The sequence below is a fragment of the Sorghum bicolor genome, chromosome 6 (genome assembly GCF_000003195.3).
Source record: "Sorghum bicolor cultivar BTx623 chromosome 6, Sorghum_bicolor_NCBIv3, whole genome shotgun sequence".
NCBI classification, from domain to species: domain Eukaryota; kingdom Viridiplantae; phylum Streptophyta; class Magnoliopsida; order Poales; family Poaceae; genus Sorghum; species Sorghum bicolor.
The window spans coordinates 60,943,253-60,958,628 of NC_012875.2; the positions used below are offsets into that span (position 1 = coordinate 60,943,253).

Consider the following 15,376-nt stretch of genomic DNA (forward strand, 5'->3'; position numbering starts at 1 on the left):
ATCTATCTATCTATCTATCTATCTATCTATCTATATATACCAACATGCCTGTCAACGACACAATAATGCACATGGTACACATGAAAGGCACATATTCAGTGATAGGGCTATTTGATTCGATTCTCTCATCCTATAAGAAAAACAGAAGAAACTGACACTTTGGATCTTCGGAAAACAGGTATCAGCATTTAGCCTCCACCGTGCCTAGACAAAAGTCGATACTAGCACAAATAACATAGTCAGTCCTGATGCTTGCAACTTCATCAGTGACACTCAAAACTGAGCATAACAACCAAAGTCAGCAGAGCAAAGCAAGCTCACACCATAAATAAATAAAAAATAATTAAATAAATTTTAATCGATCGATCGATAAGCAAAACTCAAAGCTTTCCCATCTTTACTTACATCATCTAAGGCCTCAACACTTCATTATGTTCCAAGTTCCCCAGCAGGAGCTGCGCTACCCCTAGAGGAAGGAAATAATTACAAGCATAATGTGAGCGTATAAATATTCAATTGTACATGGCCATGCTCCATGTTCTTCAGCAGGGCAGCAGAACAAAACCTACATTATCCAACACTCCTACATGATCCAACCCTCCTCGTCGCCACTGCTAAAGGATTCCATCGTATCACTCTCGTCGTCCTCCCCTTCATCGTCACCCAAAAGATCCATCAAGTCCCCTCCCCCTTCAAAGTCACCGCCATCATCAATGAACTCTGGGTCATCTTCAATGTCATCCGAACTGGGGATATCGTCGCCACCATCTTCATCACCATCATCGCCACTGCTGCTTAACTCTTCAGAATCTGTATCCCCTTCCAGCACTGGCGCAAGAAGAACATCATCATCAGAGTCATCATTGTCATCATCGTCCTCATCATCAGATTCACCTGCGTCCTCTGGATCTGAATCATCATCAGTTATCCGCTTCCTGCCAACTTCGAACAAACGAGCAGAAGAGAAAAGCTCCTGGTGATCGTCCATAGCAACCACCCCAATAAGAGAATCATTGGGCTCAGTGGCAAGATCAAGTACACAGCGGTCGATTTGGACGGTTGCAATATCTGAGTAAGTCACCGCATCAATCGTGCGGAATGCAGGGAAAAGAGGTTGCCTGACCCTACGAGCATTGATGGATGCTGTCACGTCCTCAAGATTACGCCTCAGGATGGCATAGATAACATCACCAGTTCCATTGAACTTTATTACTGTCTGGTCCAGGGAAGGAACACTCCTCAAAAGCTTAAACTTCCTCAGATCCCACACCTCCGAATTTAAGATCACCTATACAATATTCAACAACAGATAAGGAGCCGAAAACACTAGCAACAAGTTCCTCTGCGCAACAGATATATTGGTAGCAAAGTCACAGTGGATAAATTATCCTTTCAGACCATTGTTCATCATCATCATCAATACCCATGCACTATGATAAATTTCCACCCCACTTAAGAAAATTAGGTGACAAATGCGCTATTATTTTCAATAGCCCACAGTTTTTTTAGTGCCTTGTAAGGCTCTTGTTGTTTTGCTACTCCATGCACTCCTCGTTCTAAAAAATGTTATCTGTACATTGTTTACTGAGATACTTTGTTTGGGCTCAAAAGATAAGATTATGTTGAATCCAGAAAATCTGTTACTGAATAAAAAATGGGACAAGATTGAGATACAATGGCATTAGCTGGATATGCTGCTGAACTAAACAGGTCATGGAAGAAGGGAAAGTATATCAAACAATCCTACAGTCATAGTCATGAGAGAGAAGTGATATGTTAAGAATGCCATAAACCCACAATAACATGCTATGAGATGGATACAAAGACACTACGGCTCAAAACATACAAGTAAATGAGATTAATTAGTATGGTTCAAGGGACAAAAAAACAAACCTCATTTCCTGCTGGATGGAATCCACCACCACAGTAATCTGTGAACTGGTCAAACTGATGAACAGGAGTTGGTTGCCTCGTATCCCACAGCACTCCATTCCAAAGCAACATTGTGTCTGAAGGACTGAAATGTATAATGGGTTGTACGTAACCCCGGCCTGAACCTGAACTGCTAGTGTTATCAGGAAGCCGTGTAGCAAGGGTATATGTCTGTACATCATACAACTGAACCTCCCGTTGAGCTGTATCAGTAGAAAGGGCAGCAAATGAAGTTCCAGAGTGGTTAAACCTAGCAGCTTTGCAGTCATCAAATGTGTGCAAAGGCCCTGCTGATAGCGAGTAGGCATCCCAGATCTTAACCTCATTTAGGCTGGATGTGAGAATCAGCTCATTTCCACCAGAATATGTCGACTCCATCATTGTAACAAGATGTTGGTGGCACGTTTGAGTCTCTAGGAGATTTGCCGTGTTGCAGTCAAATATCCTTAATTCACCTGTGTGGTTACCAGCTGCAACTCGAGATGCATCTCCAAGAAATGTCATGCAAGTCAACAGTGATGCCTCATCACGACAAACACGACACTGCTTGAACCTACTGTATATAAAATGACGATCCCTACGAGGTATCTGTATCCCACTAAATTGCCTACTTATCTCACGGCTTCCCATACGAGCAGCTATGTTTGCAGGTGCACTAAGGCTGCGACTAGGCTCAGGGCAAACATGAGGGTGCAAAAGAGAGAGTGGTGGCAAAGTTGTAACTGGAGCAGGACACTGACGGTGTTGATGTTTCAAGTATTGTACAACCAGTGAGTCAAGTGTCATACGCTCCAAATTTCCTGATTGTTGATCATTCACACCAGGAAGTGCTGTAGTGGTCAATGCTCCTGGTGTGCCTTGAGAATTGTCCAAGTTGTCAGTAGAAATATTGTTGAAGTTTGTCCGACCACATTGAAATGAAGTAGGAGAATCTACTGCAACCGACAGACCTTTGCGAGTGGGAGCAGGAGTTTGGAATGCAGATGGTTGGTACATTTGATCAGTTGCTGCGAGGCGCTTCGATGCTGATGCGGAATTATTATCCTTCACATCCACAAGCTTCCTCTTAAGTGGCAGCGACAGTGGTGTTTTATTCAACATTTCTGCATCTCCAATATCAGCCGCAATAGGTACAGGACTTTTAAGGATGTTGCTTGCTCTGCTACCAGAAATAGGATGCGGAGACAGAGCTCTTCGTGAGAAACTGGATGAGAAGGTCAGTGCCTTTTTCTTAGATGAAGGCAGGATAGAATCTGATCTCTGGGCAGATTGATCTGTCGACATATTTATTTTATCTGAGAGAAATCCCTGAACACGTCCAGAGGGCCACTGTTGCTGAACAGATGATGCTTCCAGGGCAGCAACTTGGTGGGCAGGAAGCACTGCTGCTGTCAATGGTAAAGGTGCAAGGCCAGCCTCCTTCTGGAGCATGGCAGCAGTGGCAGTGAAACCAGACCCAAGGAGATGTTCATGTATCAACTGCATCAGTTCCCTACACACCCACGAAAAAAAGAATAAGAAAAAAAGGAAAGGAAAGAACTCAAAGCTGCAAGATAATGCAATAGAACAATCATACAGAAATCAAACCTTGAGTGATAGGAGATAGGAGTAGCAGCGGCTATCCCAGCTCGCTCAATGCGTCTCAATGCTGGAGCAGCAGCATCAGTTGCCGCTAATGTTGTTTCTTTTCCAGAATTTGTCAATACCTGCCAAAGAATCATGTGATCAGTACTCGTTTAACCAGCCTCGCCTGTTTAGAGGGTTTCTTCTGCAAATTTAATATCTGTAATCACATAAGATGAAAGCTCTTACCGCAATTAGTTCAATTGCCACTTGGGTCAGCTCAGCCTGCCATCTTCCATTATCGCCCCCAGACGTCTGGGCACTGGTATCACGGATCAGTTCTGATAATTTCTTTCCCACCTGAAACAATTAGTGGATAAATATCTTCAAGGTACGCATTCAATAATTATTTGACAAAACTAATCGTCTTGAGCTATATGTAAAAGGCACAAGGACATAAGATAGTAGTATGCCATCTGCATTATCACAAAGCCACAATCAAGAAAAAGCCTGGACAAATTAGGATTTTTAAGTCTTCCAAAATATGCTTTTGACTACTAAATTTTCACATATTATATTAGAGATTGCTAGAGAACGTATATCTTGTTCAAAGATCCAGGAAACATGAATCTATCGATACAACTTATATACACTAAACATGTAAGAAATTATACTATTTGGTTGTAAGAGCTGATAAAGATGACTTTTTCAAATGTTAATAGGCCCTATAAAAAACCGAGGGAGCACTCAGCTTGCAATGGAATCGTAGTTAACAATAGTTATGAGTTGCCACTGTGGTTTATAGCACTGGACATGAGATAAGTAATGCAATACCTGGAGCTTTGTCAGTATATGTGCAATTGTATCGTCTCTAGCCAGGCCAAGCAGGACACGGCAGGCAAGGGCTCGAATAGAATCTATAGCCACAGGATGTGTAACCATCCGAGAACCAAGAAGCTGTAAAAGAATTTTTATGCCATTATTGGCTCTTACAACTTCTCGAGCTTGACGATATCCTTGTTCCAATTGAGCAGCAAGACCAGGACCACCACCTCCAACTCCTAGTGTTATTCTCCGATCACCGACTACTCCAGATGGCACAACAGGTGTGCTAGGAGTTCCTTGATGCAAGGTATTGTTCCTTTCAGCAGGGTTGCCATCACCAGATCTTTCACGAGATTCACCCTGATTTGCAAGTAGATTCCTATCTAAAATACTTTTTTCAAAGTTCTTATCTCTGCTTTCTGAAGCAAGCGCTTGCGCAGCTGCAGGTTGCTGATTGGCAGTCGACAATGGTTTGTTGCTGATAGAAGGAGGTGGGCATACAAGATTGACGAGGACATTCAGTGCTGGACAGATCACCTGATTCACAAAAACAGTGAAAAGTAGATTTTTCACAACCTTACCAATATCTTGGGTTAATAATCACAGGCCTACCAAACTTTCTGCAAACCTGCCAATACTGGAGTAGTCTTCTCACAAAACTACAAACTTGTGACCATTCATGACCAATCAGGCCCAGATCAGTCACAGTTCATCAAAATTGACCTGGGCTCAGCTGGCCTGATGCCACTTACATGTGGGCCCAGCTGACCATGAAAGGAGAATGATCACAAAGTTGTACTTTTTGTGAGAATGTACCCCAAGCAGTGGTGGGTTTGTGAAATGGGCACAGTATGATGTAGGTTTATATAGCTCAAAAGATAAGCAGATTTGTGAAGTTCACTGAGTGATAAAAGACATGATATTTAAAATAACACAGAAATTATCAGGGAATTGCAAATTTAATTCATACTCATATTTTCAAAGTGAAGCTGTACCTCATGATCAATATAGTCGAGACTTTTCACCGTGTCTAATAAAACAGCCATACCAGCACGATTGTTGCTTAATGTTCCCTGCACTATTGATTTGCGGACATGTGGCTGTGGCATAAGTGTTATGATGTGAAGAACTCCAATTGCATATTGAGTTAAGTCACGCAAATACCGATCACCATGTGCCTGAAACTGTGAATCAAATCAGGTTATAAACAAAGCCCCACATAACCAAACAATGCATGTGTGCAGTGTGTTTTACCTTACACAACTCCAGCATAGTCATGTGACCATTTGAGGCAACAAATTTATCCAACACAGGCCAACGAGCTCTCACAAGAGCAAGGCCTAACTTTCTGTCCCGCTGGATCTGACGAAAGACAGCATCCATAGCTTCATTGCTAATGTCAAAAGGTTTGTAGCCAGCTCTTGCACTAGAAGTATTCCGGGCAATACTACGGATGCTTTTGCTTGGCCGAATGGAATCAACAAGCTGAAGGAGATGAGCTCTAAAGTATTGCCGTAGAGCAACACAAGTATGGTATGCAACTTGCTTCTCTGATGCAGTTAAAACTTCAGCAGGTGGTCGATCATTCCTTTGATTTACATTGGAGGATCCTGCTCCTCCAGAATTACTGCCAGACCTTCCAGATGCACATCCACATAGGATATCGAGAAGCTTTTGCATCCCATCCCGGGCATCAAATAGATCCAGAACAGCTTTGAACACAAAAGCAGCAGCGAAAAAGATGGCCACATTTTTTCTAGCTAAATCTTGTGGGCACTCAAGAAGTTGAAGTGCTAATTCAACAACACTGTCAAGTGTGTCAGAGGAAAGCGCACAAACACGTTCCATGGTAGACTGCAAGCATATCAGAAGATTAGCATGGTAGAGAAGTAGCAGATCAGCATTAAGATTGCGTGAACAAGTAGTATGGTTGTGTCTACCTGAAGAGACCCAAAAGTGAATAAGCAGGCAGAAAGACCCATATATGTCTGGGTAATTCTAGGAATAGAAAGGATCTTCTGAATACCACCACGATCAACAAAGAGTGCAGCAAATTTTCGATGAGCAGCCAGTGCACAAATTAATTTAAGGACATCAGGGAGTTGAGCAAAGTGGTCACGTCCCTCCTGATCTTTCATGCCCCTTTGCAATAACGTGAGGCAAACATCAACACCTTTTTCATGGAGAACAGGACCCAAAGCTTCAACATATTCTCCCAAAATCTGTAGACACTGGATGCTATATTTTTCTCTAAGTTGTAAGAGCTGTGCTTTGTCACTGATAACAAAATTTTCCAAATCCTGGTCTTCACTGGTTTGGACAGCTTCTTCCACTGCACGCTCTTCACCAACTTGATTTGCACTTCTGTAACACCAAAGTGAACTCTCAGATAAATAACAGATCAGTGACAGAAAACAATGAGAAACATAATGTGCATGTGTAAGCATTTCTCCCCATTACCGTGAGACACTAGTTGACACTGCAGCCTCAACAACAGCAGATGCAGCTTTCTCTGCCGCTACTACAACTGCATCACTATTATTTTCGCTTTTCCAAACCTGCAGAAGTACAAGCGTTCCAATAATAAGACATAGTCACTAATGAAATACTCCCTCCGTTCTAAATTATCGACTTATAATTTGGAACGGAGGGAGTATGAAATGGATGCTAACAAGCTATCTGCAAGTTCAAAGATGTTTTTTCCCATACCTCCAAAGCAGCAGATTTCACAAGCTCGGCAGCAGCATCACCTGCTGCTTTCACAGCTTCATCAGGTGCATTTGCTGATCTGGCCTCAGCCTCAGCAGCTCTCACTGCCTTCAAAACAATGTCAGATATATCCTTCAAACCAATAATGCAATCCCTGAACCGATCCTCGTATTCTTCTTTGGAAATAGCGCTAAACGACTCGAGGCCTGCAGATCTATTGTTCACATCAGTTGCCTTCTTTGGATCATCAACCCTCACCACATTCCTGTCTCTAGTAGGCCGACCTCCTATTCTCAATCCAGAGGTTGGTGATAAAGGTGTCATTTCACATTCAGGCAAGTTGTCTCCTGATTTTCCCTTCACTCTAAGTCGCGAGGGCGCTCGACCCAGCTTTCTTTTCAACACTTCGCCATTTTCACTGATCTCTTCATCTTTAAGAAGCCTCGTCACAGAATTTTTTTCCCCATATTTTGACTTTGTGTCACAAACACTTGTGCCATAACACCGATCATTGGTCCAATCAGCCTCGGGGACATCAGAATTATCCAATGAAGCAACAGTGTCATCCAATGACCTTTCTCCATATGCTTGCCTCATTCCAACACCAGGCTCATTGTCCTTCTCTGCTGTTGGGTTGGTTAATAATACTCCATACCCAACCCTTGTTCCATCCAATCGAGAACCATCTTGGGCCAGACGAGATTTACCCCTACTATCGTCTCTGCCTCGAGGATACTTGGTGTCTTGTGGATGATTAGCATCTCTCTGAGAAGATGAGGAATCCCCAAGGACTCTTATGCGCAAAAAACGCATGAGCTTCGCTGATACCCCCAAAGTCAAGACATCCTCTACCAATTGCCCACCGCTGAGGTGAAAAAATTGAAACATGCAAGAATCATATGAATATCATAATGAATTCGGTAGTAAAAGGATAACACTCAGTACCAGATGAGACACTAACAGTACCTGCACAAAGCCATAGCGAGCAACCCGATCGCATATGTTCTCAGCATCTCAGCATCTGTGGGTTTATTTTTTCCTAGATACTTCCATTCACATTCATTAGACGCTTCAGGATCCTCCGTTACCCACTTTTTAATATTATCTATGATAGAGTCTTCAAAGACGTGGGGATATGGAGGCTGAAGAAAAGAAAGGCAGAATGAAAAGCTTAGCACAGTATGGAACAGGTGGAATAGATTGAGAGCAGACAACAGAAAGAGTACACGACACAAATGCATAGAGGAGAAGCTAACCGTCCAGGCAGATTGACAGCTCAGGAGCAGCCTAGCAGCGGCAGCACGTACAGCAACAGAGTAGGAGGTGTCTGACAAGAACTTACAAAACACCAACTCGTAAAACTCGTCATTGTCCTGTTGATAGGGTTAAAGTAACAGTGCTTAGTTATAGAATTAATGGGCAAAATGAAATTACGCTGATGCATACAGAGCTCCAGAGTAGGCTACACACCCGGAGCAAATTGGCCAGCTTCCCAATTGTAGATGTGGTCCTTGTGTTTGTGTTATTGAACGTTGGGTCAGCTGCACATAACTCAATATATCTGCAGAGGCAAACAAATGGTTAGGAGGCAATCAACAAGCAAGTCTGCAACTCCTTATGTCTGTGCCATTAAACATTGGGTTAGCTGCACATAATAACTGAATTAAAGTGTGAATGGCAGTTTTGCCTCGTAAGCCCTGCATCCACATCCACATGGTAAAAATCGAACTAGTTATTAGTGCATGAAGCCTCACGAGAAAGATGGCACGAGTAGCCGATATCCGTCTGTCAGCCTTTTAATCCAGTCAATGCGGTAAAGTTGGCCAGACAAGAATACTTGAAATAGGGATAGCCGGATAGCGGGGATAGGGATGTAGCTTCCCGCCTGGAACTGGGCAGGTAATATGCATATCCAAAGCAGAGCGAGTTGGTGCCATACGCACACTAGCGGTGGTGCAACCCGGCCAGGAGGCAGGGCTACTAGAAGGCCCTAGTAACCAAGTGAAGCGGGACGCAGCAATCTAACTAACAGGAGGGAGAATCGGCTCACAGGAATAGAACAGAATTTAAATTAATAGATATATATAAACTGGAAGGAAGAGGAATGAAGGGAGGGGAGAGAGAGAGAGAGAGAGAGAGAGAGAGAGGAGCGGACAGTGACTGAGTGAGGCACAGCAACACTGACCTGGCTTCGTGGAGCTCGCACATGGTGGCGAGGGTGTGGAGGAGGCGGGGGTTGGGGTCGAGCTCGCGGTCGAGGATCCTGGAGATGACGGTGTGGGCGCGGGCGAGCAGCGCATCCTCGTCCTCGTGCGGCGGGCCGGACCCGGGCTCGGGGGCGGCGGCGGCGGCGGCGGCGGCCTCCTTCCCCGACTCCGCCATTGGTGGAGCGCGGGATTACGATTAGGGTTAGGGTTTGGCGCTGCCTAGGGTAGGGCAGGAGGCTGCGTTGGTGCGGGTGGGTTGGCGATCGCGAATTCGAATGGAATGGAATGGAATCGATGGAGAGGAGGAGGTTGGGGGAGGAAGAAGCCAAGAGGGAAAGAGAGTCCCTACCCGAGTCGCGAGGGAAGGGAAGGGAAGGCAAGGCACGGGCAAAGGCGGCGCGGCGCGGCGCTCAGCCTCAGCGCAGCGCAGCCCGCAAGCAACCTGCTCTCGCGAACCTTCTCAGGTCTGCAATCCCTTCTTCGCTCGCCATGGGCATGGGCTGAGTAGGGTTCGCTTCGGCCCATAAGAATTAGGCCCAACTAAACATACGAACTAGAGGGGATTTTTTTCCTGTTTCTTTCTTTTCTTTTTCCTACTACTATCATCATCGTCACTCCGCTATGCTTTTGTTGCCCCTACTAGATTAACACTTGGCCACAAACTGAAATCGGAAGTTCAATTCGTTTGAACTTTCGGTTGCACATGTTGGCCCAATCTTCGTCCATATAATACAAAGAAAGTTCAATTCCCAAATGGATTGCTGCCATGGATAGTGAATTTCAAGCGCTGCAACGCAATCAAACTTGGCGCTTGGTTCCTCCACCAAAAGGCAAAAATCTCATTGACTACAAATGGGTTTACAAGGTAAAATGAAAGAGCAAACAGATCTGTCGATCGTTATAAGGCGAGACTTGTTGCTAAGGGCTTCAAGCAACAGTATATGATAGACTATGAAGACACTTTTAGTCCTGTTGTCAAAGCGGCCACCATTCGTCTTATATTGTTTGTTGCAGTATCCAAGGGATGGTTCCTTCACCAACTTGATGTTTAGAAGGCCTTCCTTCATGGCGTTCTTGAAGAAGAAGTGTACATGTGCCAGCCCCCTGGGTACGCTGACAAAGTTAAACCAACCTGGGTGTGCAAACTCGACAAGGCACTCTATGGTCTCAAGCAAGCACCGCGTGCTTGGTATGCTTGTCTTTGTGGCAAGCTTGAGTCACTCGGTTTTGTACCATCCAAAGGAGACACATCTTTGTCATATTACCGCAAAGGGCAGCATGTTATATTTGTTTTGGTCTATGTGGATGACATTGTAGTGGCCAACTCGTCCAAGAAAACTACTAATGCTTTGCTCAAGGATCTCGAACGAGACTTTGCTCTCAAAGATCTTGGTGATCTTCATTACTTCTTGGGCATCGAAGTCAAGAGATCACGGGACGGACTGATTTTGTCACAAGAGCGCTATGCTACTAAGGTTGTTCAGAGAGCTGGCATGGCGATGTCAAAACCCATCGATACTCCTATGGCTAGTTTTGAAAAATTGAGTGTTACTGATGGTGCGCGGTTGGGACCAGTTGATGCAAGAAGGTATCGCAGTGTGGGTGGAGCTCTGCAATACTTGACCCTGATGAGGTCATATATTTCCTTCTCAGTAAATAAAGTGTGCCAATTCCTGCATGAACCGAACAAAACCCATTGGAGTGTCTTCAAACACATATTGTGGTATGTGAAGGGGGTCCTTGACTTTGGGTATCAGGTTTCGACCATCCTCATCCACAATGGTGAGTGCATTCAGTGATGTGGATTGGGCAGGGTGTTGTGATGACCGTAGATCGAACGGTGGTTTCGCTGTCTTTGTTGGACCTAATCTCGTTTCATGGTGTGCAAAAAAACAGGCCACGGTCTCAAGGTCTAGCACTGAAGCGGAATACAAGACTTTGGCTAATGCCACAACAGAAATCATGTGGATTGAGAAAACGCTTAATAAATTGGGAATCTCACAACCCTCGGCTATGGTGTGATAACATTGGGCTATGGCCTGGTTGATACACGTACAGACACTATATGTATATTTACCACCGTACCATGCGTATGATAGGAACGCCTCAAGCCGCGCGCATTGGCAGGCAAGGACCTGATCGATCTGTAAACGTAACTAGTGCTGCATGCATGCATCGGATCCATGCATGCATCCTGGATCCAGTAGTAGTGCTGAATGCTGACCGTATGTACAATTAAGTTCCCTCCCGACAAGGGCGCCTGCTGCTGCAATATATCTGCATCGATCGATCGGGCATGCATGGGCCGGCGCACGTATATATCGTCCATCCATCCATATCCATTATTCCATATATATGGTGGGTGGGTGGGTGGCGCGTGCACTAGCTAGCTGCCCCGGCCGGCCTGCGCCACTGCCGCGCGCGCCCGGCCGGGCCGGCGGCGGCCGCCCCAGCAGCAGCCGTCGTTGTTTCAATTAGCAGCTCGCTCTCGCCGGCCGTCGGTCCCCATTGGCATATATGGATTGGCCGGCCGGCCGGATCATGCATGCATCGCGCGCGCACAATTCTACCACCGTTATAATTGCACGGTTGCATGCATCACCGTACCGGCCGGCCGGACGTCGTCGTTGTCCGTCAGAGATAGAGAGGGATCAGATACACACACCACACGCACGCACGATAGACTTTCAATTCCTGTCATGCATCATCACGCGACCTTATAGCTGCTTCCTGCAGATCATCTATGCATGCAGATGCAGTCCATCCGTCGCCCGCCGTGGGACACGGTGATGACCCACGACAATCTATATATCGATCGATTAGTTTTTGATGACACGGTACGTACGGTGATATGACACTGCACGTACGGTGTGAGTGAGTGTGTGACTCTCAACTTATTAGGCCTCGATCGATCTGTACAAATTGCACAGCCACGGGATAGGAGGGAATTTCTGTAATTAAAAGGAAGTTTATATTAAAGGTCTTTTGAGCCAAGGAATTTTGATCGATGAGAGCTAGATGAATATATATAAGATGGGGAGCATTGATAGGGGACACTACACTACTACAGACTGAGGCATTGGTCGATGCCCAAAATAGCCAAAAACCTCGGCCTTTTTGCGGCCCGGGGTTAAAGACCCCTTTAGCACCGGTTCGTGTTACAAACCGGTGCTAAAGGGTCCTGCCCAACGGTTACTGACATGTGCCGTCGGGCAGAGACCCTTTAGCACCGGCCAGAGCCACGGGCCGAGGCAAACCCTTTAGCACCGGTTTGTGTTACAAACCGGTGCTAAAAGGTAACCCTTTAGCACCGGTTTTTTCCCTGAACCGGTGCTAAAGGTCCAGTTTATAGGCCGGCTCCCTCCTCCCCTCTGCCCATTTGAAACCGAGAGCACCATTGTTGTTCTTGAAGCTTCTTCTTGCTTGTTCTTCATTTGTTCTTCATCTCCAACGCCCATCGTTGATCTTCTTCGACTCCGTCATCGTCTCTTCGCGCTTAGAGGTGACTAACTTCAGCCTTTCTTGTCTTTTTCATGTTGTTTTTGGCTTGTGATGTTCCCATCATTTTTTAGCTCAAATCCACTTTGTTATTTTGAATCATTCACATGAATTAGTATCCATATATATATATATCATATTTCATGGTTGACCTAGTTTTAATGTATTTTGCAAGAATGAATTATAGTATATTTTTATGATCATAGAAAGTAGGATAGTTCAAATTAATTGGTTTGTTAATATCACTTGATTTATTTTTATTACTACATATAATGTCCATTGTATCATACATGTTTACTAGTAAATGTGGAATTTATAATTGTTTTAAAATTGAGTATGGATAGTAGATGGCAACCGTGACCGGGTCTTCAGTCTCTCAACGGGTTCAAAAGCGATACCGTCCGGAACTCCCTCTCATTACTTGTGGCAAGTGTGGGCAGAAGATTTTGATGGAGTACAAAGTGTCGAAAGAGGGAGTAAACAAGGGTCGTATATTCTACAAGTGTCCAGATCGTAATGTGAGTTATTTCCAGACATTTGCTTATATATGTGCATATTTTTTTAAATGATATTAATTAAACTTTTGATTCTCTCTTTTAATTTCAGTGGGATGGTACCGGCGGATGTACAGGTTGGTACTGGGAGGAAGAATACATTGAACACATTAAGAAATCTTTTGCACAGGTGGTTGAGGCTGAAGGTGGTGAGGCAGTGAGCCGACGAAAGAAGTTCAATGATGTTGATCAAGCGAATGATCTATCTATTATAGTTGGGATCGGACGCGAACTAATTATGTTGCTTAAGTGCATTTTAGTTTTGTTTTTTTAATGCTAGTTGCGATTGTATTTGTTGTAGCCAAGCTTTCCTAAATTAATCAACTATGTATCTTAGACATGTTGTGCAATAAGATGAGAAACTATATGTGTGCATGGTTTTCATAATATATATGTTATCTTTAATGCAGATGGTAACACGTAATTGGATGTATAATGCCGATCGGCGCTCCGAAGAGTTCATTAATGGCGTGCACTATTTCTTAAGTGTGGCCGAGTCAAATAAGAGGGACGGTTTCATGTGCTGTCCATGTGCCGTGTGCAAGAATTTGACGGAATATTCTAACTCAAGAACTCTTCATTCACACTTATTAAAGTCTGGTTTCGTACAAAACTATATTTGTTGGACCAAACATGGAGAAAGCGGGATTATAATGGATGAAGGTGAAGAAGAAGAAGAAGAAGAAGAAGAATTGGACCATGCCAATATTATTGCTCAGTACGGTGGCTTCAATGATGTTGCAATGGGGGGAGATAATGAAGAAGAGGTGGCGGCAGAAGATGATCGGGGCGATGATGCTTTTGGTGATGCCATCCGTGATGCACAAAGAGAATGTGATAGTGATAAAGAGAAAGCCAAGTTCGAGCGCATGCTAGAGGACCACAGGAAATCGCTATATCCCACCGCTGAAGAGGGGCAAAAAAAGCTGGATACCACACTAGAATTGCTGCAATGGAAGGCAAAGAATGGTACATCTGACAAGGCATTTGGGCAGTTATTGAAGATCATAAAAAAGATGCTTCCGAAAGGCAACGAATTGCCCACCACTACGTATGAAGCAAAACAGGTTGTCTGCCCTTTGGGATTAGAAATCCAGAAGATACACGCATGTCCTAATGACTGCATCCTCTACCGTGGGGAGGAATACGAGAATTTGGATGCATGTCCAGTATGTAAGGCATCACGGTATAAGATTAGACGAGATGATCCTGGCGATGTTGAGGGTGAAGAACGTCATAGGAAGAAAATTCCAGCCAAGGTTATGTGGTATGCTCCTATAATACCACGATTAAAACGTCTGTTCAGAAATAAGGACAATGCAAAGTTGTTGCGGTGGCATAAAGAAGACCGTAAGATAGACAATATGCTGAGACACCCTGCCGATGGATCCCAGTGGAGAGCGATAGACAGAGAATTCCCAGATTTTGCAAATGATGCTAGAAACTTGCGGTTCGCCTTAAGTACAGATGGTATGAATCCTTTCGGTGAGCAGAGCAGTAGTCACAGCACTTGGCCAGTTACTCTATGTATCTACAACCTTCCTCCTTGGCTATGCATGAAGCGGAAGTTTATTATGATGCCGGTGCTTATCCAAGGACCGAAGCAACCTGGCAATGACATAGATGTCTACCTTAGGCCATTAGTTGAGGAACTTCAACTTTTATGGAGCAAACCAGGAGTTCGCGTGTGGGATGAGTACAAACAAGAGCACTTTGACCTGCGAGCATTGCTGTTTGTAACAATCAATGATTGGCCAGCTCTGAGTAATCTTTCAGGCCAGTCAAACAAGGGATATAATGCATGCACACATTGTTATGAAGACCTTGACTGTGTATTTTTGAAAAAATGTCGAAAGGTCGTGTACCTTGGCCACCGTCGGTTTCTTCCTGTGAACCACCCAGTACGAAAGAAAGGCAAGCATTTTAAAGGCAAGGCAGACCACCGGACCAAACCTCTCAATCGAACCGGGGATGATGTACTCGAAATGGTCAAGGATATAAAAGTAGTATTTGGAAAGGGACGAGGCAACGAACCTATTCCCAAGGATGCTAAGGGACACGTACCCATGTGGAAGAAGAAATCCATAT

General features: G+C 44.5%; 1 protein-coding gene across 2 annotated transcripts; it reads right to left on the reverse strand.

The window, feature by feature from the left end:
• Window positions 330–9,654, reverse strand: LOC8076518 (DDB1- and CUL4-associated factor homolog 1). Of its 2 annotated transcripts, none has more exons than XM_021463187.1 (14): window positions 9,215–9,654; window positions 8,500–8,590; window positions 8,286–8,402; window positions 7,996–8,171; window positions 7,030–7,894; window positions 6,781–6,878; window positions 6,261–6,684; window positions 5,575–6,174; window positions 5,316–5,498; window positions 4,330–4,857; window positions 3,745–3,855; window positions 3,520–3,638; window positions 1,894–3,424; window positions 330–1,288 (listed from the first exon to the last, which is right to left on the reverse strand). In XM_021463187.1, the coding sequence occupies exons 1-14, from the start codon at window positions 9,409–9,411 to the stop codon at window positions 584–586; spliced, it is 5,745 nt and encodes a 1,914-aa protein (XP_021318862.1). In that variant the 5' UTR covers window positions 9,412–9,654; the 3' UTR covers window positions 330–583. The 2 variants fall into 2 exon arrangements, with proteins under 2 accessions (XP_021318862.1, XP_002448829.1); XM_002448784.2 differs by having other exon boundaries at window positions 5,316–5,504.